The sequence below is a fragment of the Seriola aureovittata genome, chromosome 8 (genome assembly GCF_021018895.1).
Source record: "Seriola aureovittata isolate HTS-2021-v1 ecotype China chromosome 8, ASM2101889v1, whole genome shotgun sequence".
In the NCBI taxonomy this organism is placed as follows: domain Eukaryota; kingdom Metazoa; phylum Chordata; class Actinopteri; order Carangiformes; family Carangidae; genus Seriola; species Seriola aureovittata.
Genome location: NC_079371.1, coordinates 11,524,740 through 11,552,518, shown reverse-complemented (window position 1 = coordinate 11,552,518; position 27,779 = coordinate 11,524,740). Strand labels below are relative to the sequence as shown.

General features: G+C 41.3%; 1 protein-coding gene across 14 annotated transcripts; it reads left to right on the top strand.

The window, feature by feature from the left end:
• Window positions 1–223: 223 nt before the first annotated feature.
• On the top strand, window positions 224–27,758 carry map7d3 (MAP7 domain containing 3). Of its 14 annotated transcripts, none has more exons than XM_056382210.1 (20): window positions 224–349; window positions 7,045–7,146; window positions 7,481–7,561; window positions 7,889–8,052; window positions 8,528–8,639; window positions 9,429–9,512; window positions 10,222–10,329; window positions 11,113–11,214; window positions 11,658–11,756; window positions 13,747–13,872; window positions 15,773–15,888; window positions 19,661–19,785; window positions 19,919–20,139; window positions 21,819–21,948; window positions 22,128–22,413; window positions 22,545–22,598; window positions 22,706–22,772; window positions 22,998–23,178; window positions 24,328–24,620; window positions 24,704–27,758. In XM_056382210.1, the coding sequence occupies exons 1-20, from the start codon at window positions 304–306 to the stop codon at window positions 24,709–24,711; spliced, it is 2,505 nt and encodes an 834-aa protein (XP_056238185.1). In that variant the 5' UTR covers window positions 224–303; the 3' UTR covers window positions 24,712–27,758. The 14 variants fall into 14 exon arrangements, with proteins under 14 accessions (XP_056238185.1, XP_056238184.1, XP_056238186.1 ...); XM_056382209.1 differs by having other exon boundaries at window positions 15,749–15,888; XM_056382211.1 differs by lacking the exon at window positions 9,429–9,512 and having other exon boundaries at window positions 15,749–15,888.
• The last annotated feature ends 21 nt before the right edge of the window (window positions 27,759–27,779 follow it).

Genomic DNA, 27,779 nt, shown 5'->3' with positions numbered 1-27,779 from the left:
TAAAATGGCAAACTGATTTCACATTAAAATACTGTTTATTCGGTGTTTAAATTGCTTTGATATATAATGTTGTTACTGTAGGATATATGCAGCTGACTACCTCCCAACACTTTCTATTCACACAGCAGCACTTTGAATGTTTTGCTCTTCTGCGCTTTGAGACGCGAAACCGATCAGAGTGAAACCTCTTACTGTCATACCCCTCTTTGATGTCCACGTCCCCGTGGTGTCCGAGTCCTACCGGCTGCGATGTGTTACGCGCCCCAGCTTTAGAAAAAAACACAGAAGGAAAACTTCATAGAAATGGCGGAGGGTGCTACGACTCTCAAGGGCTTGCGTGCCCAAATGGGTAAGAAAAATCTTGGCAGTCGTGGTTACTTTTTTAGCCCAGTTGTGCCTGGCAGGATAGTTATCACTTTGTAATGTTTGCTGGCAACTGCCGCCGCTAACCGGGTTATTTGAACGTGTCATAACGCGGCCAGTTTTTATGGCTAGTTACGTTAGCTCGCGGTCCTGTTATCTGCTGACAATGGACGCGGAAAAAAACTTGCAGCTCCACATTAAACGTTATACATTTTGATTGACTTTATCAAACCCAATTTGCTGATACTGTTACATTTCGGTAAAATCAAAACGAGTTAGTTTAACTAACTGAGAGTAAAGTAGCTACTTGTAGTTAGCTGAAGTTGCAACGTTATATTCTGTAGCCGAGAGCCGGTTGACATATCACGACTTAACTTGCCCGGCGCCTAGCTCACATAGCTCTGCTTTAGCTTTATTTTACAGTATTTTAACCACGTTGTCAAATGAAGTGCTGGTGTATGAACGTGAAGGTGTAGATGGACAAACTCACAATGCGTTGTAAACGAAGCTAACTGCTTCGTAACTGCAAACGATAGTAGCTAGGATAACGTTGCTCATCACTAGGGGATTATTGTCAAAAGTGATCTGCTATCCCTATCAGGGAGAGTTCGGGAAGCTGTTCATGTCTCTTGTATTAACGTTGACATCGATCTGAGTTGATGCCCACTGTAGAAACCATTTGCTTGTTTTCGCTAACAACAATCAACCGGTTCATGGCAACGTTAGCAGTTTAATAGCCTCCTGCTAAATAATCATACAAAGTGGTCTTTTCTCTCTTATATCCATTGGCTACCAGTTATGCATATTTATTGACATATGGCATAACCCCCTCCACTCTCTGGGGAGGGTAACTAACAATGTCTGACCTGAATTTCAGATAAAGCTGGTTTGCCAGACACACAGAAGTCTGATAGGAGAATATGTCTGCATGGTTGCTGCTCTTCTTGAACTTTCTTGATGGAGTGATAAGCGAGTTTTGGTTCTACCAGCAGCCTTGTGTCACAAACATGTTCTGTTAAGCAAAAGCCACATTGTAAGTCAGACTTTGTAGGCCAACTGTAGCAGCAAAGTCTCTATCACTGCTTCTTATCCATGCCTCAACTGGCCTCCTCCAGACTTAGACATGGATGTTTACTGTGTCTACATCTGCAAGCATGAATGCACAGTTTGTTATGACTCGAGCTGCAGTTGGCCTGACAGTTTTTTTTTTGTTGGTGTTTTAGGGCAAGAAGGAGTTTTCTGCATACCCAGTGTGGGTGTAGGCATGTTTTACTCCTGGCAACAACTGGACCATATTTAGTGCTCCTCTTGTTCCTGTTTCCCTTCACTTTTCCATTCAGTATTTTCAATCTGGAATTTACATCCACCCAATTCTGTGGTTTTATGAAAATATCCACCAAGTTTAAAGTGATGTGAGATGCTGGAATCCTGGCTTTGTGAGGAATAAAAGGATGTCCTTAGCAAAGAAAAAACGCTCAGGGTTCAGTCAGAACAGAAGATTGACAATAATAAAATAATGTCAGGAATCTAGCTCATGTGCATGGTCATTTCCACAAGAATGTGAGCAAGGGGAAAATGTACCCTGCTATTATGAAGGGAGATCACACTACTGCAAGTCACACTGCAAGGTTATCCTGATCCTGGCTCAGCAATTGCTGCTGCAGAATTAAAAGCATGAGAAATATTTCTGAACTGGTTGGATTATCCAGGGAAGGAAATGGACCAGCCACAGTGTGCATAGTGTCTTGGATCTGTCTACTTAGCCTTCTTTCTCTAGCACAAATTTGCCTTTAAATTGACTGATCAGATGTGTTACAGTCTAATTGTGTGCACACACGTACACACACCAAAGATTTGAATAGCAAAGCATGTTCATTTGTATAGGCTATAACTATGGTCAGAATGTCAGCAGAATAGTGTTGTTCATGAGGCAACAGTTGATGTTTATATCTATCTAGCTTTTTTTGGCGGGGGGGGGTTGTTTTTCTTTTATTTCACATCTGATTATAAATTTCCCTTCAGAACCAGTTGAAAATTGGCCAGTTTTTATGTCTATTTCTGTTGTCGATGTTGGTACATTGCAGACAACTACATAATACTGGGAAGCACATTGTCTGTGCGCCACACAGTGTCAAAGTTTGATTTTTTGTGGTAATTGAATTACAGATAGCAAAAAGATCAGATGTATGAATGAACAGATATTACAATTCATGTATTTGTCATAAAATGTTGGAACAGGATGTTAGGTTTGGCACTCTTTGTTCTAACGTGTTTTGGTTCAGTAAGGCCTATAATCCAAATAATTACAGTTTTAATAGATTAATCAAGTCTAATTACAATCTATCTTTCTATCTATCTATATTACAATCAAGTCTACTGTTTTCACAAAGACAGCTGACAATGTTTTTATCAGCAGAGATGAAGCAATAAAACTAACTGAACATTCACTGTAAGTACTTTGTTTTAGCCCCTGACACTTTATCATAAAGAAACAGATAATAGAGTGAAGATCTGTATTGATAATGGATTTGGAAATGATTAAGTCCCTTTAATGCCCATCTCTGCAAGGGAATGTAGTCCACCTGTAAGAAGAGACTCCCTATGAACCTGGGATGTGTCATTATTATCCTGCTAGTACTGCAAATAGCCAGGGCTTACCTTTGCATGAACAGGCCTCGAGTAATCCCGTAGGAGATCTAGTGTGCTTGTGTGCGTGTTTGTGAGCGTGCATCAGTGGCGTTATCTGAGGACCTGAAATCTTGAGCCACCAAGCACAATATAAGGCTGTCTCCCTGATGTGCATAAAATAAAACAAAGGAACAAATCGGTGGCTCAAGTTGTTTTTCACAGTGTATTCACTTGTTGTTATAGTTGGTATGAAATATTCCTGCATGTCATTACTACTTAAATGTCAAATGTTCGTGCACCGATGCATTAAGGAGTGCAGCAGACACTTCCTGTGCAACAAGCTACTCAATTATATCATGCTGCAGGGCACAGTAAAGGCTGCATTTGGAATGAGGGGCAGAGAAGGACCTGACCCACCAATTTAACTTTTACTTCTGTTATACAGAGGGAGACAGACTCACAAAATATAAGGTCTTGTTTTTAAGCCTATTTAGGGAACTAGCATTTGTTCAGTGTTAGCATTTGACTAGCAGTGTTATGATGTAGTAGTGCAGACTGGCCTGTTTCCTGTTTAGTGTTTTTGTCTGGGCTGCAGAGCCAGGCCATCACCAGACCCCTTGGTGGTCTTAACTGCTGCCATAATAACCTGGCAGCCCTCAACCCAGTCAGAATGTTTTTTGAGCATCTCTTACTACCTTAAAATGCTGCATGATAATGTAATCAATATTACAATAGCTGTACAAATTTATATTGAATATATTTGTCACAATATGACGAAATGGATTAATCACAGACTAAAATACATCACATTAAATAACTACATTACATTAAACTACATGGAGACTTTTTTTTGATGACTCCATAATGATTGAGTAGATATGGCACGATCCACCCAACGCAGATTGGGTCTTTACCTCAAAATGTTTACCCAACACGACTATCTACACTAACTGGAGAGGTTGATTATCTAGCTCAGATTATGCCATCAATCAGTCTGGTGTATAATTTGTTGTCAGATTAACTAGTAGTGGTTGTGTCTCTGTAACCCGTTGAACCAGAGTCTGTCAATGCAGCAGCAGTAATGTATGTTAATATGTGCAAATCTCCATAGTGATGGAGTTATTAGAGACGGTTCTTCTGATTGGCTCTTTTCATTTCTGTGAGCACACCTGGCTCTCTGTGGTCTGTTGGAAAAACACCATCTCATTAAAGCACTTTAATCAACACATGAATGAGAGTGTGCATTTTATTCCTAGGTGCTATTTCTGACTTGGTCTTATCTTGCACCTATTTCAGTAAAATCTTTGCAGCATCAGTGTTTGTGACAGAGAGGTTTGTTGAACTGGATATTACAGCTGATGAATTGCCCCTATAGAAAGAGTCTGTATGGTTTTAGCTTAACAGCTTTTATCTACTCAGCCCCTTTTCTTTTACTTCCCTCTAATTACTACATAATGCAATTTGCTAATGTCAGTTAGCTTAAAGTCTAATGTCTGTCATATCATGGAAGAAGGTCATACTATTTGGGATATATGGGTTCTCAACTAAATTGTTTACAGTATTTTGTACACATACTGCTTGAAATGCCCCTTAATAGATTTTATCCTGAATATACTGATTGTGGGTTGCAATATCAGCACCATTTCATTCACAAGGTGGCTTAGATGAATATACTGTATATCACACAATCCAAATGTGAAGTAATTGTTGCTTGTAAGGTGACAGTTGTTTGATCCTTTGTCCTTCAAAGCTTTACCACCCTGTTCTTTTTATTTCACTATGAATCATCTCATTTCAGAGTCCGTGTCTTTCTTAACACGGGCCTAAGCATGGTTGAGAAGCACTTCATCCATCCCGAGCTGCTGTGTGGACCACTTAGCAACAGCTACCCTGTTTCACAGGGTGCTTGGCATTAGTTTTTTTCAACCTTTTTTGCCTTTATATGAAGGTAGAGAAAACCAAAGAAACTGTATCTCTCTAATCTGGAGAGATAAATGTGATTTACTTTCTGGTGTGATTCGTTCATGCCCAGACATTCTCTTGAGTAAAAGATAATGTTTGTCTGTTTCTCCAGTGTTCCAAAATCTATGAGCTATCTTACACTGTGTGCTAAACATACAGTGTGATACACTGTTTACATGCATGATGGTATGCAAAATAAATACAGCACAAACTTTGTCTAACTGTGAGCTTAGGCGGGTTCTCTTGTGTGCTTTGAGTTCAGTGTATTCTTTGTCTTATTGTAGCATTGCCACCACATGTACAATCTCTGATTGATGGTTAATTAAATGAAAGATTTACTCTTGTGTATTGAAGAGCTGTTAAAAGTGCAGTCAAATCACAGGCATTTTTATCTTCATTTACCCAGCATTTGGTCTAATAACCAGTGTGGTTGATGGAGGGATTCTACTGGGAATTAGCTGCAGACTTTGACCTTTCATAATCTTTTTTGACTGGAGAGCATTGATGCTGCAGAGTACAGATAATCAGTGCATTGGTGAGTGCTTAGTGTGTTGGCTCTGTTTTTTTTCTCTGTTCGGCTCCTGGTCACTCTGATATATGGTTTGTTACAGCTACTTCAGTGGGATTGTTTTGTCAAAATGTGTTAGATAATCAGTTGGTGGAGACTTTGTTACAGGGAAGCTTCTGAAATACTAAGAGCTGAACAAACATTTACAATGGTACATGTGTAGACAATGACAGTTTAGTGCAACAACAGCTCTCCTCAATAAGATGGAGATCGTCATGATTTAGTCTTGCTCCCAAGCAGGACCACAGTATTAGAAGTACAGTTATCCCCTGCTTGTAGGGTGCATATGATCATGACTCATCACACCATGCCACAAGCATGCTATAGCAAGCAAATAGAAATGGGGTATTTGTCACCAGTGTCCTAATGTTCTGTTCTTCAACCAGCTATCCAAAAATCAATCAAAGAAGGCGGTAGTGTATTTACTACAAATTGCATACATTATCGATTATCTCACAATGCATACAATAATTTTTAGATAGGTAACTGTGTTCTTCCTACTTTCCAGGCAGTCAGTGATTTATATTTTTTTTAAATATAGCACGAATAACATGTGAATGCATGGATTTTAAGAAGCATACTCTCAAAACTGAGATATCAGGGCATTCTGAACAGTGCAGGCATTTTAACTTTATTACTACAGAACAAAGTGTTCATCAATAACGTGAATACCACATGACTGACCGTGGTTTTGCCTCTTTGTCAGCAGTTCTGTATTGCTGAATACACACCAACACAGAGGGAAAGAGCCGGAGAAAAGGCTGATACTAGGGCTCATAAGGCTTGATCATGTTTCCTTCCTTCCTGCCCCTGTATCTCCTAACCATGGATTTTCTTGTGAATCGTTTTGGCTGAAGAAAGTGCAGATGACCCTATGGTAGTCTTTGTGTTGATGTATTTGCTACCTTAAAAGCATGTAACCCGTCTTAAACTAAAATCGCTCTATAGTCTATGCATATCGGAACAAAATTATTTGCAAGCACTATTTTCTCACTGTGGTCCTAGAAATCACATCCACAAAAAATCTGTTTGCTTTAAGGATGACATATGCATTAGCACAGGTAGACTTTTGAACATTTTGGTTTATCAAGATGAATAAACAAGAGCAGCAGTGATTGTGTATGTGTGGAAATTAGTCCTATATAGATTTCCTATAGAGTATTTGTGTTTAAAATGTTGTGCTCCCCTGGGCATATTAGCTGCATACCAGGAAGCTCACAAGGGTTTGACTCCAGTCATGTTTCTCAAAGCAGCCCATCCCTCGCAGCTTGTCACAGAATGGAGGCTACAGGGTTGACCATGAGCGGGGGGTTATGTCTGTTGGCTGAATAGCTGGATTGTTCTGTAGCTGGATCTGCTGGATCTCTCTAGAACTAGCATTCATATGGAGAGCAAACAAAGCACAGACAAAAACAGCTGATTTTAACTCTATTGGCTTGGAGTATCTACCAATTCTGTTTCCTTGATATTATGTGATATACCTGCTTTGTTTGTTTGATGTCTGTGTGTTTTCATACATACAGCTGCAGCTGCACAGGCACAAGCCGAGGAGCGGCGTAGCCTGTCAGGGAATAGTCCAGGACCTACAACCAACACATCAGCTAAACCTCAGGGGTGTAGGCCAGGTAAATGATATGACACCTTGACACATAGACAGATACTGCCCTGTCACTACTCTGTTGTCTTCTGTAATCATCAATAATGATCATCAGTAATTAGATGCAACACAATCCACTTCCACCACCCTCTCAGTGTGGCTTACTGCAGGTAAACCTTAGTCGTCATCTTATTACTGTAACAGTTGACAAAGCTCATTAAAGAGGGTCACATGCATACATCTGTCTGCCTGATTCAAAGCCTTTGTAACACCATGCTGCATTGTAATCACTGTTCTCTATAGATGCATTGCTACATATGTTTTACCGTTCAATCACATGCTGTATTCACATGTGTTTGTAGTCATTGACGGTGCCACACTTAGAATAGACGACCGACTGCGAGTGGCAAAAGAGAGACGAGAAGAGGCAGAGAGACAACAGGGTAAGAGGGTGATCCCAGTTTCTGTCTGAAATTCTTTTGTTATAGTCAGCTGTAACCTCTTTAACTGCATGTGAAATTTTCCCTGTTAAATACATAGAGGTAAAAAAAGATATATTGTTAAAACAGGAACTAACAACACTTAAGTACCAAGAATTTTCTCGTTAGCAGCAATTTCAGTAAGATAGCTGATAGTAGAAGTCCTTGCTAGTCTTTGTAGGCTCTTAACAAGGGGATTATTATTTTAAGACTATTCATACCTATAACAAGACAACATACTAAGAAGTGGCTTTTCATGTCAATGCATGCACATACTGTATTTGTGGACAGCTTTGCGAGAGTCTCAGATCATGGAGCGGGAGCGCAAGGCCAAGCAGCAAGTGGAGCGTCAGATGGAGGAGCGTCAGAAAAAGGTTGAGGAACAGCGAAGGAAGGAGGAGCAGAAACGACTTGCTGTGGAGGAGAAGAGGAAGCAGAAACAGGAAGAGGAAAAGGTAGCTGCAGCATGGGTGGAGAGTCTTGAGATCCTCAGAGCTTAATGTTGCTCATTTGGTTTGACTCTTGTGACTAAAAGAATTACATTTGCATAGAAACACAGACTTACACACACAGGCACTGTTTCCTTTTTGGATTTAAGAGAGAAAAGAGAGGGATATAACAACAGTGTTGAGCGGCTAACAGCACTGTTATATTGTAGTACAGTTATAACATCATCAGGTCTTATCCTCTTCAATGTTCAAGGAAGAATGTATTGCCATTCTTCACTATAGAATATTCAGTATACAGGGAAGAGAAATGGCCTTCCCTCAGTGATTTTGTGTGCACAATAAAAAAAAAAGGACAAACAGTAAAGTAAAAGTAGTATTCATTTAGGTAAAATGCAGTGAAGGCTTCTGGTACACAGATGAATGTTGTTCTGCTCTAAATGACTTGCATTTTTCTCTTCCTCTGACGCTGCTGTGCTGCAAGGAGCACTACGAGGCAGTGATGCGGCGGACATTGGAGCGTAGTCAGCGAGTGGAGCAGAGACAGAAAAGATGGTCTTGGGGAGGACTGTCCACAGACTCAGATGGACGAACAGGTAGAGGTCCTTGCTTCATCTTAGAAGTTCATCCTTTCCTTTCTGCTTTTCTGTTCAGTTTGACTTTCATCATCCACTTGTATTGGCCCATTACACAGCCACTTTGGATATACACGAGTGCCTCACTTCTTTGAAAAAAAGATGTGAAGGGGACTTCAGGGGACTTGATGATTTAGGTTCTAGGTTTCTCATTCAAACATGGTTCTGTAGAGAAGAATACAATACCCTCTATGTGCCTTTTCACTCTTTCTCACCAAAAAAAATCTAGAAACATAAGGGTAAGATTGGGTGCTGCATTCGTCATTCACAGGTTAAAATCTCATCATTTCAAGAATTATTGCAGCTATATTTAGTAGTACTAGCCTTAATAGCAGCTAAATGGGTATCAGTCAAACTTAAACGCATAATATATAAAAATGAAATAATTTTTAAAGCTTGTCAACTTAATAATTTCAATTCAAAATGCCCAAACTCCATTGTTTGACACAATGACCCACAGAAATCCACTTAAGTATAGCATTCGTAACTTTAGAATACACCAGCTGTTCAGATGACAATTAGTTTATGTTGTTGGCATACCAACTGATGTGTGTGTTAATTTGGTGCTAAAATTTTAAATTCTTGGGTCAGTGTATTACTGCTTCAGGCACTAGGTGTCAAATAAAGGCTCACGGCTGACAGCAAGGTTTCACTTTCATCTCTCTCTCTCTCTCTCTCTCCTTGTATGAGGGATGTGCCCCATCTGCTTGTATTTTATGGCTCCTTCATGAGAGCTGTCTTTTCCCACAGGAGATTCTGATGCCAGCGCCTCATCTCCAGTAACTATAGTTATCTCCCCTGCCTCGCCAGAAAAGCCACCAAGGAGTCGACAAGGTTTTGTTTGTTGATAATTTGCTCACCAATGTAGAAACACAGCATGCGCTGGCACTGGTGCTCCAGATAGCATGGTTACCTACTGTTCTTCTCACCAGCACCCCCCTCCCCATCAACCCCCACCTGCAGTCTAACTGGCAGTTTTTCACTAACAATATTTGCGTGAGGCCTGTGTTCTGAATGTGCCTTGGTCTGGTTGAATAGCTGTAAGTGTAGCTTTAGGTTTTTCACTCATTCACACTTTTGGGCACTTCCAGAAACAAATGGGACTAATATCATCCCTGGATTCTCTATGTAATGCTGTTGATGCTCACATCTTTGGAGTCGTCAAACATGAGCATCAACTGTGTACTAACCACAATGCCTGGCTCTGAAACCACAGCAACTATGTTATGGTTTGTTAAAAATGTACATTGGCATGTTAAACATGACGTTTACCAGCAAATGTACAGTATACTATATATATATATATATATATTGTGTTTTGCTAAATGGGCATCACTAAATGTGGACTGCATTAGTAGCACATTAGATCAGTGAGTGAATGGTGGGTGTATTAATGAAGGCACATATCACCCATTGCGTATTAGGGGTATTAGGATCTTGCAGTACCTTGTACTCCCTCGTGTGCACCCAAATGCCCTCCCCCATTGGCTGGCCTCCAGTGTAAACCCCGCCTCCCTTGTCTGTCTTTCCTCCTCCTTCTTAGTGGACAAGCGTTCCACATCCACCATGAACCTGAAACAGCCGTCCGAGGCTGGTATCAGCAAACGCCTATCCTCTTCCTCTGCCACCCTCATCAAATCTCCTGACAAAAGTAAGTCTTCCCCACCCTCCTGCTCCTTTGCTCTTCTCCCACTCCCTCCTTCCCTCCCTCCTACTCTCCCTGCATTCCAGTGCTGTCTTAACCAACATAGTACCTTCCAGACGGTCTTTTATCAGCCAGGTAAATGTTTTTCTCTGATTATTCATGTACTGAAATCTACCAACAGATAAAACTGTAGATAATCCAGAACAAACCCATTTTCTCTGCCAGCTCTTAAGCTTAGAGTGAACTCTGACCTCTGTCCTCTTCATGTCCAGGATTTTGCACACAGGCTCACTGGAGCACAGACAGACTGGTAAAAAAAAATGCTTTAGCTCTCTGTCTCTGGTTCCAGCTAATGATAAATTAGCATCATCTCCCAATTCTGCTGTATCCATTCACTGTGCACCTCTGCAAAATACATTGAATCAAAATTTCTGAATCATAAGGGGTCCCAAGCACCAAATTGTGAATTGTTAATACATGTACTCTTATAGTGGTTTAGAAGGCTTTCACAGTATTCTTAGTCATAATTTGATTAAAGTGTATTTGATTCCTGCAGAAAATAATCAGCACAATCAGTTGATTCATATCCCTCCACAGCTTCTACGGGCCATTTTTCCTCTCAGAATATTGCCATTTTCTATTTACCTCTCAACTTGATTAATAATTATGCTACCACTCTTCCTTATCCAGGACTATGAATACTTTCTAAAAAGTCTGAGAGACTTTTGTACTATTCACAAGAGACTGTTGTGTAAATTCACCATTGGGTGTTTCATCATTGTCCCTCAGGAGCTAAGCCGAGGAGTTCATCTTGTAACCGGTTGCCTAGCAGTGGCAATGCTGCTCAGGCCAGTAAGGAAGACGGCAAAAAGCTTCAGGTGGAACAGACAGGTGCAAAGATCCCCTCTCCATCCCACACTGTTCATAACTAAGATGGTGTACAGTACACAATTTTCCAAACCACTACAGGTTATAGAGAAACTATTTCCATTAGATTCAGCTCTGTTACGGCTATGATAACCACATTGCAAGCCGACTTTGTACATGCTAGTGGTTTAAACACTCACATCCACAGGTTCCCTGTTGTACAATAAATCTTGTAGTAATCTGATTTAGGGAGTATCAGGTAGTATGATCAGATAAGGCAGTTATAACTCTTGTCTGTGTATTTAGCCTTCATCATTTAAAGTGGGACATCAGCTGCTGTCAGCCCTAGACTGGTGACTCACATAAAGCCAAATGAAGTGCACATGATGTGTAAACGTTCTTTGGGGATTCTTTGTTGACTCCCTCTCAGCGCCTGCTTGGCTATAACTCCGCTTTCATGTCTGTAGGCCATTCTATGAAGAAGAGAAGTTCCTCCCTCACTCGAGTAAGTGTGGGCAGAGCACAGACCCCTGCCAAGCCCGATAAGGGGACAACGGATGATCAAGGTGGCTAGCATGAACAATCAGCAGTAATTTTTTTTTTTCATGCCCTTGTCTGCATCGCTATGGCCTCCCTCTTTGAATAACAAGCATGTGGCTCTTATGTCAATGGCTTGCTCATTATAAATCTACTCAGTTTTACTTAACAATCCTGTCACAGTGCTGTCTGAAACTAAGAGGTTTCTGGGATAACATTTTCTTTTGGCTCAATTCAGTGACATGGAGCCAGCTTTTATTGCTATGTATTCTCTCTGTCCATCCATATTCTTCTTCACCCAAAGGTCTCTCTCACCGACTACTGAATTACCTCCTGGGCAGCTGCTAAGCTTCTGTACATTGTTGTTTGCCTGTGATTTACCGGGAACACTGTGCTCACCCCATTTGTGCCTTAACCTTTCTGTTGTCATACCCTACTACATCCTGTACCATGTCATGTTTCTCACTCACAGCTGATTTTCTATTAACCTTTTTTATTGTTTTCTTTTCAAGTGCCAACTCAGGAATGGTTTTGTCATGTGGCGTGTCTGGACTAACACAGTGTATTGTTTTGTTGTCACAGAGTGTTGATTGTTTTCTCCCTCCCAGATGACGTCATGACTGGATTTAAATCACTGGGCTCGTGCTTCAGTGTGGTGTGTGTCAGTGCCATCCCACCATAGCTCCCCTAGAGCACAGAAATGACTACAGCAACTCACTGCCATCTGTGTGCTACCATTAACCACCAGTGCTTTTGTTTGTCTTAAAGCCGTGTCAACCTCTTCATGCCCTCGAGTGGTAGAAATGTTCCTGTCTTGTACAGATGTATGTTCTGTGTGATTAACCTCAGCAATAATACAACACAGCTACCATCATTCATACTCACATAGCACTTCTCATCTGCAATTAAAATGGTAGTTTAAATTCATTTAACCCCAAATCTCTCACACAATATTATTTTCATTACTATAACCTTATCACAGACTAATAACCCAGATGCTTCATACTTGGGTGCACAGTTGCGAGCCATGCTGCCATGCTCCCATGCTCCAGGGGCTAACACTCATCAGCTAACAAAAAACAAGTCTGTCGACAACAGATGTCTCCTCAGTAAGGGTCTCCAAAAGGAAGTGTGACTCTGCGATTGCCTTTTAAAGATGTGGTGTTTAGGGACTTGTGGCAAAATTAACCGGTCAACACTTTAACTGTTCTTCTGGAATGATTTGTACTTTGTAGCTTAGGTTACAACAGCCTAAATGGGGAATCGTTAATTCTTTTATTTTATGAAAGCAAGAGCTCTTTGTTTCTGCTGTGAAATCAAGCTACACAGTAGTGCTTTTCTAACGGGTTGAGTTGCTCAGTACTGGCCTCTGTACTACTAGAAAGCCTCATATTTCAACTTGATTTAAATTTGGCACCTTCTTTATCTCAGCCATAAAAAAAAGTTTGAACAGTAGAAGCTAAAGAACTCTTGTCTGGTCACAGTCTCTTCCCTGTCACTTTTAGTCTTTGGTCTATTTCACTTCTCATCTTCCTACCCAATAGTATTCCCCTCAGCTGTCTTTGAAGATCACTAATGGTTTGTTTTTTCCCATCAGCACACCTTCCTCTGCCTCAAGGAACCATTGATTTGACCTCATTTTCTACTTTGAGTACTGTTTGAACTGATCAGCAGTTACCAGACAATCAGTCTTTGGTCTGTCTCAGTATTCTTCCATGGTGCCTGTTCCTTACTGTCTTTTACTGACAATCCTCATTTTATTAACAGGATAAAGACAGTTGATAAGAAGCCCATGTAAAATTATTGAGACATACAGTAACCTTTGGTTCTTCATGTTGATTCTCTCCTGTTGGTTAAATCACATGGTTACCTTTCAAAACTTCATTGACCCCCCCCCCCCCCCCCCCCCTCCTTCCCCCTTCTTTGTTTTGCCTTTTCATCCCCCATTCTTGCCCACTCTTTCCTTCTTCGCCTTTTTGTTCTTCTCTACTATTTTCGGGTGATTTTTCGGCCGTGTAGCTCGCAGGCCACCGGCAAGCACTGTGGACGGAGGGGTCCTTAGTCGCCTGCTCACCCCCACCCAGGCCTCACTAGCTAGGAGCAAGAGCGCCGCTGCCCTGTCCGCTGAAGGAACAGATGCTCAAGGTAACCTCCACACAGGAGACCCTGACAGAGAGGAAAGGATGGCTAGACACAGATGCTGGTCCTCCCTACTTACCCTTATTTTATCAGCAAAACGTCAACCCAGTCACTCCCAGTATCACTTCTAGATCTGAGCTCATCCCAGTACCCTGCTGCAGATCCTCAAGCTTTTGGAGCAGTCCTTTCAGAGCAAATGGTGGCCTCTTGGTGGTGGTGGAATTATAGACGTTGCTGCAGCTCCCTGTGTTTAAAGGCAACTATTGTAATGATCAGCTGTTTATGTTATGCATGTACAGTAATTACTTGCAGTAAGTACAGTCATGTGAGGGTGCATAGTTACTTAGTAAATATTGACAGACACACAGGTCCAGCTCACAAGCACAGTCAGATCTGGCACAATTGACTGTTGTGTGCTGAGCTGGGCTGAGCAGCACAGACTTGGCCGGGAGCATTTCTCTGCATCTGAGGAGCCTCGGGGTCCATGCTGGGAGATTTGCTCTAAGCTGCTTACCTGTTGGTTCTTGTTACGTCAGAACGAGACTGTTGTGCTATTGCATGTGTTCTCATAGGGAGTCCAGGGTGTTGGGGACTGTAATACATGGCGCCAAAATAATAAATATCTGGCATTTCCATTTGGTTATATTGGCTTGAAGTGACACTAATCAAAATGAGTACATCCCTGCTTTGCCACTAGGTTTTGGGCTGACATTTTGTTGTGAAATATGATCTGAAGCCATATAGGTGGGGTTTTATGTGTCACTGGATGGCTTGCATGCCTTTGATTTTAAATAAACCATTTCTTTGTGTTATGCCAAAATGGGGATCATCCACAGTACATAAGCTGTTGCTGAAGATATAAATAATGTTAGCCTCAACAAACACAACCCTTAATGAATCTCCTCTTGTTGACTATGTTTTTAAGGATTTAAAGAACCACACTGATGGTTTACATTTGGCACATCAGTGACTCGTTTGAAAGCTGTAACTGGTTGTGGTGTTTACTGACAAGCCATTACAAACCCATTACAAACTATAGATCTCTAGCTAAATGTAGCAACAGTAGCAACATGGCACAACTGCATTAGCAGCAGCAGTGGTAGCTCATGGCAGAGTAAATTTCATAGTCACGATAGCTGCACAGTATGCAGTCAGAATGAAGCACAGAACACATTTGTGACCAGGCTGTGGCAGAGAGAGTTCTCCAGGTCTCAGGATTATCAGGGCTAATCCCTCAATCTGACGCAGCAAGCTCATAACCCAGGGACAACAGTTTTTCTTTCAGCAGAAGGACTCAAAGACGGCAAATTACTCATTTTTTAGTTACTGTAACTGAACACAAGTCACACTGTCAACATTGTGTGCTTAGTGTACTAATAAATGTGTGTGTGTGTGTGTGTGTGTGTAGTGTCAGTGTTGGTTGTATTTCGTTGGTGGTAGGTTTTGCGTAGTGTGTCCTGTGCTGCGGTGCTTGGTGTTCAGGTTTGTTCATGTTGTGTCCAGCAGCTTTGGCACCTGTGGAGTGTCTGGGGCTTTTGTGAGATTGTTGCTCTCTGCTCCTCATGTCTGCAGTAATCTCCAGCCCAATCAAGCTTTGAGAAATCAAGCTGTTGCCTGCTTTAAATGCTATACCTAACAAATCGCTTTGTTTTTTTTGTGCTCTTGTCCCCTCATGAAAACCATCTTCTGCATTTCTTTCAACCATCATCTGCCCTCCCTTCCCCTCTCTCTTCTTCTCCTGATTTCCCCTCTCTCTTTCCCTCCACTGTTTTTATTCTTCTCTCCTTTTGCTCTTTGCTGCTTTGCTGCCCAACTTGGTCGCTTATCATGCCTCCCATTGGTTGTGCTCCCCTGGCCCTGCGATGACTGTGTCCTTTACCAGAGTGTCACCTGTGTCCTCGCTCAGCCTCTGCCAGTCCCCTGCACCCACCGCGCGGACCTGTGCGCAGCCGTAGCATTGACCGACAGAAGAGCGGCATGACCACCTCTGTTTCAGCTGACGGAGCCCTCGACCCTTCACTGGTGAGGAACCCCATTGACGTTAGTGGTACTAACATCATTGACCTACAGAGCAAACTGTTTGAATCAGACATTTACAAAAATAAATGTATAATGTTAATGATCAGCTGAGGTAAAAAATTTCCACTGCAGATAATTGTGATGGCCCACTGTCCTCCCTGTTTTTATATCCTCATTGATGCAAGTATAGATTCTTAGGAGACACATGCAGACAATAATTTGATAATGTTGCATTTAGTGGGCCCAGTCACTCATACTCAGGCATGTCTGTGTTGTATGGAAAAAAGCTCAACATCTTTTTGTTAGACTCTAAATAATGTTGCATTATTTTACAGCCCTATGTCGTTCAGTTCAGTTGCTTGTACTGATGGAGTAACCTGAATGCTGGGCTTCAGATCGTATCTCTAATCTTATCCATAGTCAAACTACAAAGTTATAAAGAATACATTTAAGTCAGTACATGTGTAGGATGATAAGGACTTGATGAGAGGTGGTATGACAGTCTACTTGTGAAAATAAGTTATATATATTATCAAAAAAGTTTTTTTTAAGTGTTGGATAAAATCACAATACAATTTTTAGAGAATATTTTGCAGCACAAAGTAATGGCTTGAAAATAACAGTGCTGTGTTTGTAAAACGACACTATGCCATTTAATTACCAGAAATGTTTGGTTTTATTTCCGTATGAAAGTCATTGAATCTGACTTACGAAAAATACGGACAGACTACAAAAACATTTTACTGGTTAATTTAATTGTTGGTAGAACTAAGAGAGGTATTCCTCTGACAAGAAACCATGATGCAGTTGAGGAATTGACAACAAATGCGTGTTCCTGCAATGAAATGATGTTGCCCAGAGAAATATGTGGATGGCACCAAAGACTCTGATTTATATATGCATATCCGGCTACATTTGCCTGTCAAAGTACTTGTGCAGGATGCTAACCATAGGGAAATGTTTCCCCAGCTGTTCTCTGACCTTTGCTGGTCACTCACACAATTCACACAATTTGAACTACATTGGCAGAATTTTATCCTATGTACTTTTACTCATAAGTGATATCTGATTTTTTTACTTGGTGGCCTGTAGTGCCTGGCTCTCTCATAACCTGCCTGTCCTCTTCCTCCTCTGTGGCTGTGAAGGGCCTCATTGTCGTAGCATTAGACAAAGGGATTCACAGTGGCCTGATTATGGGCAGATCATCCCATGCAAAACAGACCCCACCCTGACCCTGGGGCCGAATGTCAAAAGCCTTTGACTTTCTTTACCTTCTCTTTATCGTCTCTCCTTCACATTTGCAGATTGGTGTGGAGATAATTGAAATTCAGAGCCTCATGACTATCACTCAGCCATTACGTGACTGTCTTTCAAGTCAGCTGAATTAGGCTGTCTGCCCACAGTGGGGATATTTTTTTTAACAACTGATCAAAAAGTGTATGAGAAAAGTGGAAAAAAAATAGCTGTTAGTGCTGTTCTGTCCTATTTCATATCTCTTACACAATCATCTTCCTGATGCTATGCTAGGGCACATCATTAGTGATGTTACCTGGGGTCGTCAGGTGCTTCGGTTCTTTCATCATATACCCTCACCCAGGCAACCCCATCAGGGTTGATCTTCAGCTCCTCATACTTTGCTCTTTTCCACTCATTGGCCTCCTCCAGACATTCGTTCCACGGCACGGTGAGCTCAAGCATAAGAACATACTTTCATGCGTCAGACCACAGCACAATATTGTGCAGCAGTGTAGTCTCTGTGATGTGGGAAGGAAACTGCAGCCAAAGTGGATGCTGCTTTTGATCGGCTCTGTCTTCCAACAGATGTTTAGGGTGCTGCAGATGTTCTCTGCAATTGTGTGGAGGACTTGGTCATGTCCCCACCAACAGCGACTTTGGGTAAGAGCTCTTGGGCAGCAGCTCAGGGTATGCTCAAGCTTGTCAGACTTCTCACAGAGAGGGCAAGCTGGTCGTTCTGCAAGACCCCAGCTGTAGGTTGGGTGGATAGACAGTCTGATGTTATTGTCCCTGTTGAGAATCTCTGATGTAAATCATTCTATTAGTCGATGAGTACATGTCAAGACCAACTCTTCCCTTGGCAACTGCCACCACCAGCACCTTATGGCGCAGTTGTGCCTCAGCAGCTTCTGCACTTTCTTCCAGTTCTCACTGTCGCTCTTACCTTTCAACTGTTGATTCTGAAAGTTCCTGGTACTGCAGCATTTATCCTACTTGCGTAATCTTAAACTCCTCCTCAGTGGATTTCAGGGAGGGAGTTTCCATACAGAGCAATGCTGCTGATGTTTGTAGGTAAACCCAGCTATCTTTGCAAGAAGATTTGCAGTGTGGCATGTCCTCAATTAAGAAACAAAATTTCTCCGCCTTTTCAGCACTGTAGATCCTGATTTTGCAGGCTTGAAGAACAGCTTCGCCAACCTCAGAATCCACCTAGCAACAGGCAGTGAGTCCGTAGTGATGGCGAGTTCATCCATGAATGCTCATATTGGTGGTTGGCGGATCCCAGATCTTGATTTCGCCCCTCGACACTCTGGCCCTGCACATTTTACCAGTATGTTCATTACCGGGGCAAAATTGGTAACTGAGATTGAGTGCAGCCTGTGATAATGCCTGGCTCCAGCCTGCACTAGTCTGATGTTATCGGCCCTCTTGAGAATCTCAGGTGTCACTTCTGTTAGTCGATAAGTCGTCCATGTCATACAATGACTCTGTATACAGTTCCTGCTATAGTGCTGTATTGACACGAATAGGAAATTAACTTCTTGTCCCTGTTATGAAACTGTGCAGTCACATGTTTATTGTCCTTCTTTCGTGTTCTCGTAAGAGGATGATGATCAAGCTGTGTGACCACAACTAAAACAGTGTTCTTATGATACCAGTTTCATATGTAGATACAGAAAATGCATTGTATCTAATTTTTGCCTACTTGGCATTCAGTGCAGAGAGTTTGGGTGGGACAGCGCTGTATATTTGTGTCTGTCTGAATGTCACATGGTTGACCTTGCTGTGCCCTGCTGTCATCATGTTTACAGTGCCAAACATAGCACATGGGCATTAAAAATAGATTAATTAAAACCTGATCCATGGCCTCCTTTAATTGAGCATTGTGAATATGATATGCTAGTGAAACAAAAAGTGCCAGAGGCAGAATTAACAATGAGTTAAATGGTTAATTTGTCATAATATGTGTTTTGTGTATTTCCTACTGGATTTTCTTGTGATTCTGTCTAAAAATAAGGATAATTCATTTGTGTAGACGAATGGTTCCCAAATAAACACTGGGAATGAGAGAATCATAAATGCAATACGTTATAAAAATAAATACAGTATTTCTGCTACATAACATGATATTTACCTTTTATGATGTTTATCAGTTTTATTTGCATGGTTCTTCCATAGCACTGTCTGAATACGTTCACCTCTTTGGAGCCTCTAAAATAATTTCAATGATGCAATCTGAGAAGGACAAATCACAGTTTGGTTTAAGTGCTTACTATTTATGTCCACATTAAGGTCATAAGCTGTGATGAGTAATCACAAGTAACCCTAGCTGTTGTGGAGTGATCCCTTTTTGATATCAATACAATCACATATTTTACAACTGTTTTGCTTATTACGCAATGATATTTAAATTGACATTGAGATTTTGCATTAGACAGAACTGTTTCTGGGAATTGGTTTCGAGCTCTTGAAATAGTCCAACTTCAGAGATAGTCAAGAATTCCTTTTCCACTTCTATCCCTTTTCTTTGGAACTACAGAAGGACAAGCAGTTAACGCCTGGGGGGCAACGTCCCGCCTCCCCATCCACCCCCCTGGGACGCAACCGCTCACCATCCCCAGCCCCCAATCCAGCTCCAAAGAGGACCCCCTCCCCAGCAGCCAAGTAAGACTACAAGCCCTCAGCTTTAGTGATTTAGTGGTATTTTACTTCATTTTTTGAGGGATTGGATGGAGGCTTTCTTTTTTATTTAATTGTAGAACACAAAAGGGCATAACTCACACTTTTATTCTTACAGGCAAAGTTCCAAGTCACGCCCACCCTCACCTGGTGCAATGAAACAACGTCCCCCATCCCCCCAGCCTGCATCAACCAAACCCCCACCCATCCAGAAACAGGCTCTCACTCCAACAGGGCCCCCTACTTTGCGAAAGAGAGACTCCAAGTCTAAGGAACTGTGTCCTGTCCAGGCTGTGGCTGCACAGCCCTCTGACAGCAGCAAGTCCAAAGAGAAAGATGGTGAGCAATTCTCTATCTCAATAAAGCATTTAACAGTATGTATGTGTGAGTGTAAGCTGTTTCATATTTGTACAAAACATATGACTTAGGCAGACTTAACAACCACAGTCAACTGACAGATTGTAATTAGTCAGTACCAATATTTGCCAAGCGTGATATTCTGTTATTCTGGCAACCAGGATGTTTGCACTGGTGCATCCAGACGTGGTGTCATTTTCTGGGAGCACAGTGACCCAGCAGGACAACCTGAAATCTTTTTCATCTGAAATAAATGAAAATCACTGAAGTTCTTAGCCATGCAGGTCCAAACTTACTGTCGCAAAAAATATTTAATTAATTTAATTGTTAATTGTTAGAATTTACTGAGGCACCTCTTATGAATAACTGGCTGTCCCTTAATCTGATGCAAGTCATACTACTACTACACAAAAGCTTCTTGCTCTTCACCCTTCACTTATTATTTGTCCAGACACCTGTTCCATTTACACTTGATATATGCTGATTGGAGCACAAAAGGAAGTAAAAGGAGGAAATCAAATTGCAAGAGCTCTTGGATCCAAAAGAAATTGCAGAGGGAGAGTTTGCGCATTAATAACCTGTTAAATTTGCAGAACACAAAACAGAAGTTCCCTGGTTGAACCAAACAGAAAAGATATAAGAATATCGTTGTCATTTAATTTTCAACATTATTATCTATGTTTCATAATGTTAGGTAACATGGCCACTTGCTTACACTTGCTTATTAAACCGTGATCAGTCGGTTTGGTTTTAGAGCCTTATCATCTGTTTTAATAGACTGACCCTAAACCGTATTGTGTGGGTGGGTGGGTGGGTGGGTGTGTGTGTGCGTGTGTGGTTATGTCCAGCAAACTGACGTGGCAGAGGCTCAGTTTACAATAAAATCTCAGTGGAGCAGGAGACCTATTAAGTCCCAGCTGGAGTCACATCCTGTTACAGATCTGAGGTTGTTGCTGCTGCCACCTCATGGAGAGAATTATGCTCTGCAAGATAAAATTGCTTAGTAATGGTTTGATACTAAATGCCAAAGACTGTCTCCCAGTGTTCATTAGAATTGTGTAAAAACAAAAGTGTTGTGGAAGACACAAATGATAAATTAATTTCCATTCCTGGCTTTATTAGTATATACCCTTTTCATTTGCATCACATACATTTTAACATGCAAGTGTGAGGGTGGGTGATATGGATAAAGTGCTCTGTCACAGTAGATGTAATTGTCATCAATCATCATCAAATGCAAAAGTCATATGAAAATCTTGCTATAAACCAGCCCTGTGTCTTCTATAACCTCATAAACTTAGATATTAAAGGGATAAATGCTATGATAGTAATGGTAGGGCAGAATCTCTGAGGGTAGACAAATTGGCATAATCATCCTATCGCCCAATCCTAATGTGTATTCCCACCTGACATTATTTGAGAGTTCTCTGAAAGAGCACAGAGATTGTCATGTGAAAGTGTTTTTTCTTGCTGCTGCCTTTCTCTCTCACAGTTAGCCTCCTCCATCAATCAGGCTTTCCCTGTTCTCTCAATCATCAGTCATCCTCCAGTCCCTCAGCATCTACATGCTTTGGCCTCAGGTCAGCACTACAATGAGAAATGGACGACAAGAGTGACAAAGTGCTAAACGTATCTTCCATATTTGTCTCTCCACCTGTCAGACTCTAAGGCCGCGTCAGGCACCAACTCGGCTGCTGAGGCAGCCAAGATCCTGGCAGAGAATCGCAGACTGATGCGAGAGCAGAAGGAAAAAGAGGAGCAGCTCAGGGTACAGAGAGAGGAAGAGGAAAGGTGAGGATTTTGAATTATTCATTTTGGTTATAATAAGGATGCAGCAGTTATGATAACATATCCAAGTACCATCAACTCTGCTGGTTTTATTTTATGGGCATTAAAATGAATATTAAAATACAATGAGCATGGTGAATGAAGGAATGCACTTCAAGCATTTGCTGCTGTTTCATATCCAGGCTGAGAAAGGAAGAAGAACAGCGTTTAGCGGAGGAGGCTCGACTGAAACGCGTAGAGGAGGAGAAGAAGCTTGCAGAGGAGAGAAAAGTCAAAGAAGAAGAAGAAGCTCGTCTGGCAGAGGAGGAGCGGGTGAGACTGGCAGAAGAGGAGGCAGTGAAACAGGCCGAGCTCCAGAAGGAGCGGGAGGAGGCTGAGGCCAAGGCTCTGGAGGAGGCAGAGAGAGTCCGTCAGGAGAGAGACCGCATCATGCAGCAGAACCAGCAAGAACGAATGGAGAGGAAGAAGGTAAGGATGGATGAAGGAGAGAATCTTCTCTTTAGTGGGGTCTTGATAAGGAACAAATGTTACATATTGATGCAGCAGTATTTTGTAGAAGAAATAATTTATAAAAATGTTAAATATTCTTTACGTTTCAGAGAATTGAAGAAATAATGAAGAGAACTAGAAAAGGGGATGCAAATGACTTGAAGGTTAGCTCACATTCACTCAGCCTGTATATCTTTAAGTTCTGGAGAAAATCCTCTACACTGAGTGTGTGTTAACATGATGATCATGTCTATCTGTCATGCTTGTGTAGAGAGATGACGATAAATCACAGGAGAATGGAGATGAGGGAGGGGACCAGATAAGCTGTGAAACCAAGAGTAAGTGTTTTCATCCTTTTGCTTTCACCTTGATGGCAGGTTCAGGATATCAAAGTGCATGAAAATGTAGACATCACTGCGTTTTTGAATTTGATATTTTGTCACTGAGAGTGAAGGTGTGTCTTCCCGTCTTTGTTTGCATATGCTTTACATAAATTGCTTGTTTGTGTGGGTTTACATAATTCTCTATGCAACATATTGTCTCATTGAAATTCATTTGCTCAGTAGATGACATAGCCCAGACAGATGACATCGCCATGGAGGCCGACAGAGATGAGTGTGGTCTGTCCTCTGGTGATCCGGGGATCCAACAAGATGAGCTCCTAGACAGTGTCAATGGAAAACCAGAGACTGACGACAAGGAGAATAACAATGGCATAAGCACAGATGAAACTCAGGCAGTAAGGTATGACTGCAGAAAAGAGCATGACACAGGAATACATTAGTGGACAACCCGCTTTACCTCCAGAGCCACAGCCACCCCTACAAGAAAAGTGTAGGCTCTCTTCTGACAAATGAAATTCTTAAGTATGTTGTCCGTCATGAAAAGATTTAATTAAAAAGTCATCTCAAAAATAAAACCGTCTTAAGCTAGTGTTATACCTTGCCCATCTGCAACCACGCAAGGATCTGATCATTTCTGAGTGATGTAAATTTTCGACATCAGAGGGCACACGCGAGGCTCTGTGCAGACGTCTGTGTGCACTGTTGTGACAGTACGCCACAAGGGCACCAACTTGCACATGTATCCTCCAAGTGGGCTCTAAACAGACGAGAAAACAGTCCTGTTGACTGTACTGTAATTGTCAGCAGCTGAAATTTTACCAGCGTGAATGAAAAATGGTTTATCATTTGATGAAATACTACAGCACTGTCTGTTTTAGTAAGTTCCTAGGGCTGTCCCTAAATCCGGATACAAAAAATCTTTAAACTTTAAACTAAAGATTTTTTGTTTTTATAAACACTTAACATTATCATTTGTCTTTTCCTTGATACACCTTATCTGCAAACATGAGAAATATATTCTTTGCTACCCTGTGCAGTTAGTGTCAGTCCAGGCACTGCACACGAAACTCCAATATGAGCCTACACTAATCTGTACATTGTCTGTAAGACTTATGTTTTGGTGCCTTTCTTCATTATATGTGATCTGAAAACATTAGATTCCCACAAAGTCAACGGTAGAGATGGCTCAGGGACTTCTAGGGAGCAGCCCTAGAAAAATTGAACTGCACTTGTGACTCGTATTTAAGGATTTTCTTCTTCAGTAGGAATGATTTGGCCTGGGGGGTTAGTGCCACAGAGTGGGGAGGGAAACTAAATGAGAGATGAACGAACTCATTGTTGGTTTTGACCTTTCTGTGGGATTTGTTTGTTTGCTGAAATATATAGAATAACAGCAGCCTTATCCCTTTTTGGACTGGATTCCCTTCTGTCATCATCCACTTACTCCTCCAGCTCTCAAAGTTGGGTTGTGCTGTGAGAACTTTGTCTTTCATCTTTCAAAGTACTTTCCTAACGGGCACCCAATACTTTTTCCCCTTCCCCTCTCCAGTCCAGTCCCTAAAGGCCACCTGGTCGAGGGTTCAGAGTTCCTGAATGAGCAGGACTCTGCCAAAGTGGGGTTGGTCTCTGGCATGAACGGTAAAGCCAACCAGTGGAGCTTTGAAGAATTCATTGACCTCAATGTCCACTCTAAGACTCGGCCCCTCATAGAGGCAGAGGACTGTAACCAGGTCTTGATCAACTGTGACGGGAGCTCAGATGGGACCAGGGTAGCCTTCGAGGACAAGGGAACCCCCGTCAACACCCTGCATTCCTCTAATCAACCCATAGAAGCCCTTTCAGGTGCGGAGTCAGTTACTCATTCATTTATTGGGAATGCATAGCTTCAAGATAAATCGTAACTATTTTCTCCTGTGTCTCTGTAGAGATTTGATGCTGCGGCCATCGCTGGGAAGCCTCTCACTGTTGCACTCCTAAAGTTCCTGTCTAGCTGAGCTCCTTTAAAAAAAGAAAAAAAAAATCCTTTATCAGTTCCAAACAGCTTCCTGCTCTTTGTCCTCCTCCTCTTCCGGAGGGAGGAGCACAAGGTGAAGCGGAAAGACCACCAAGTGCTACATTTGCACCCTACATGATGAGGAAACAAATATATTAAAATTATATATTAAAAAATGTTATTCTTCAGGGAAATTCCATATATTCCTTCGTGCTTGCTTCAGGTCTCTTTCCTCTTCCTCTTGTGTTTAGTTCTTCTCCAGATGTTTTTGTTTTTTTCTATGTTGTGTCTGATTTTGATGATGTTTTTTAAGAGCTTTGTCTTTGTCAGGGGTGCATTGTTGTAATTTATTAATTTTGGCTTCTTTGTTATTGTAATTATTGTTATGTATGTTTCATTTTTTTTCTCTTCTATGAGAATATTCCAGGACACATGCACATTAGGCTGTGTGAACTGAATATGAGGTAAATATAGTGAGTTAATGGAAGGAACGTTAATACATTCTGATGTGTCAGGGGTTGGGGGGATAGCATCCCAGGATTTGCATGTGATTCATCTAAATTTACTTGACCGGCTGTTTTTTGCAGCATCCAGCAATATGGCCTTACCATTTTTTCCCCACCTTCTAATTTCTAAGTATGAATATAGTAAATATTTTGTGCTGAAGCTCATACACGCACAGTTTAGCAGTCTCCCATCATGCGCTTACAGTTGGGAGTGGATTCTGTATTCATGCTATACTTCACAGATCTCTGTCCTTTTTCATCCCCTTTTTTTTTCATGCCTAACACACAAACACCTGTCTCCCAGCTTCTCTCTCCCTGTGTTTCCTTCTTTGGCCACTAGAGGGATTCATGAGCACAACTGTTACATTTGAAGCTCAAGAGAGTTGAAATTAAAGACGACGCTGTAGTGAATTCACATCTTCACGTCGGTGAAGTTTCAGCAATTTGTTGATTTGGGGCTCATGGCCCATTTAGGTTTTATTTTTTTACATATGTATATAGAATGTGTGTTTACTAACATCATTGTAATTTACATCACAATCTGAGTTCTAGTCTCATCTGAAGTGATAACGTCACCACCTGCATCTGTTCCCATTCAACTGTTTGAATAATTGAAACTGTGACACACTAACTTAACAGAGTTGAAGTCCATTAGTTTCTTTCATAGCTTCTTCTGAGCTTCTTAAGGCGGTGTGTGTCCATCACTGGAACTTCAATGTTTGGCTGTTTTCATGTCATTCATGTCCAGAGTTCACCTTTACTGAAACTAGAAATCAGGTTTTCAATTATCTGGTTTTTATTTGAACTTTACCAACACATCCACACACACCTCTCCATCCATCCTTCTGCCTGTGTCACTCTGTGATTAATTTCACTTCTTTCCCACAAACCATCTTCTAAAACACCAGCTGCTGCATCAGACAAAATGCATTTCAACTGTTTTTTATAATATAAAATTTGGCTCTTTGTTTATATATAAAAATACATTTCTACATATATTTAAGTGTTATTGTATTGTGTATATAATCAGTATTAGGCAAATGAAGCCATGTTTAGGAGGGAGTGGTGTCAGGATGTGGATAATTGAAGTCTGTGTATGTGTATGTGCTATAAGTTTAAGGTTTCTGTTCTTACCCTGTGACACGTGCCCTGTGACAGGGTAGTCGGGTTAGGTTTTTGCAGCCTGGAAAGCTAACACTTACATGAAGCCCTGTTCCACAGCAGCTCTGCAAAACAAGGGGCCAAGTGGGGACCCACTATGTTTCTCAAAATGTGGTCTGTAATTCTGTGTATATTTGAGAGATTTCAGTCATATATCCCCAAGCCCTAGTTTTGATTCTGATGTTGCCTCACAGACTAAACAAGTTAACATTTTAATGGCGAACAGAGCTCACAACCCTCAGCAACATTTCTTGACCCATGAAAACAGTCGTCGCTGTGCCTCATAATGCTTTTAATGTCATCAAAATATGTTTTATATGATGTCAAAAGATATGGTAGGCATATCAGCGCAGTTTGCAACCTTTCTCCTTTGTAACATGACGCAGGGTACATTCACTAAACAAAATCTGAGATGGGGCAGACTTGTTTTCCCATATTGTTTTCTGTCTGTTATGGAGTTTTTTTTTTTTTAACAAACTGTGTTGAAATCTTGAAATGCTCAATGCTTGAATAGTCTAAGCACAAGGTTTGGGGACCTTGATTTTTGCCTTGTTCTCTGCTGGCTAACTAAAATCTTTGTACATAAAGACTAGGGGCTTTTAGATCTTAGCTTTGATTAATAAGCTCAAAGAATGTAACAGACTCCATAAACCGTCCTTCATTATTTACCATGTCTCTCAAAGCTGCCCACTTTTAGCTTACATACATTATTCATCTAAAAACACAAGACTCTTTGCACTGTCACATTACTTGCTGTGTTTAAAGAATGGTTACTGAGGAGTTGCTTTACTGTACAGACCCGTAGGAGAGATGTGTGATATTCTGGAGGAAAGTAGGGTTTTTCCCCATTAAGAGATTTCAAAAAATCTCACCCCTAACCCAAAACTTGCCTATACCCAAACTCCGCCCAAACCTTTCCTACTCCTTTCCACTCATGAGTAGCACCTGTTGGGGGGCTGTTGTAGCTGCTGCTTGAAGAAATACTGTATCTATTCCAGGTTCCTGCTGCATCTTTGAGGGCTTGAGTACAGAACTGACTGCTCTTAGTCCTCAATGTTGTCTATAACAATAGGATAGAACGGTGCCTTAGATTGAGATTTAGTATTTTTATTGTATCACAGTTGACTAAGAAAGCTTGTCTTTACCTCAGCCTCGACAATCAGTCCACCCAACCAGGGCAACAGTGTGAATATGAATATTTCTCTGGAAGATTTAAAAACCTAACAATGCCCTGACCACAAATAAAATTTGTACTGTAAATATATCTAAAGTGTACTGAGATGATACAAACTGTTAAAACAATAAAGTCTTGCAAAAATATCCCATTGCCATTTTTTCTAT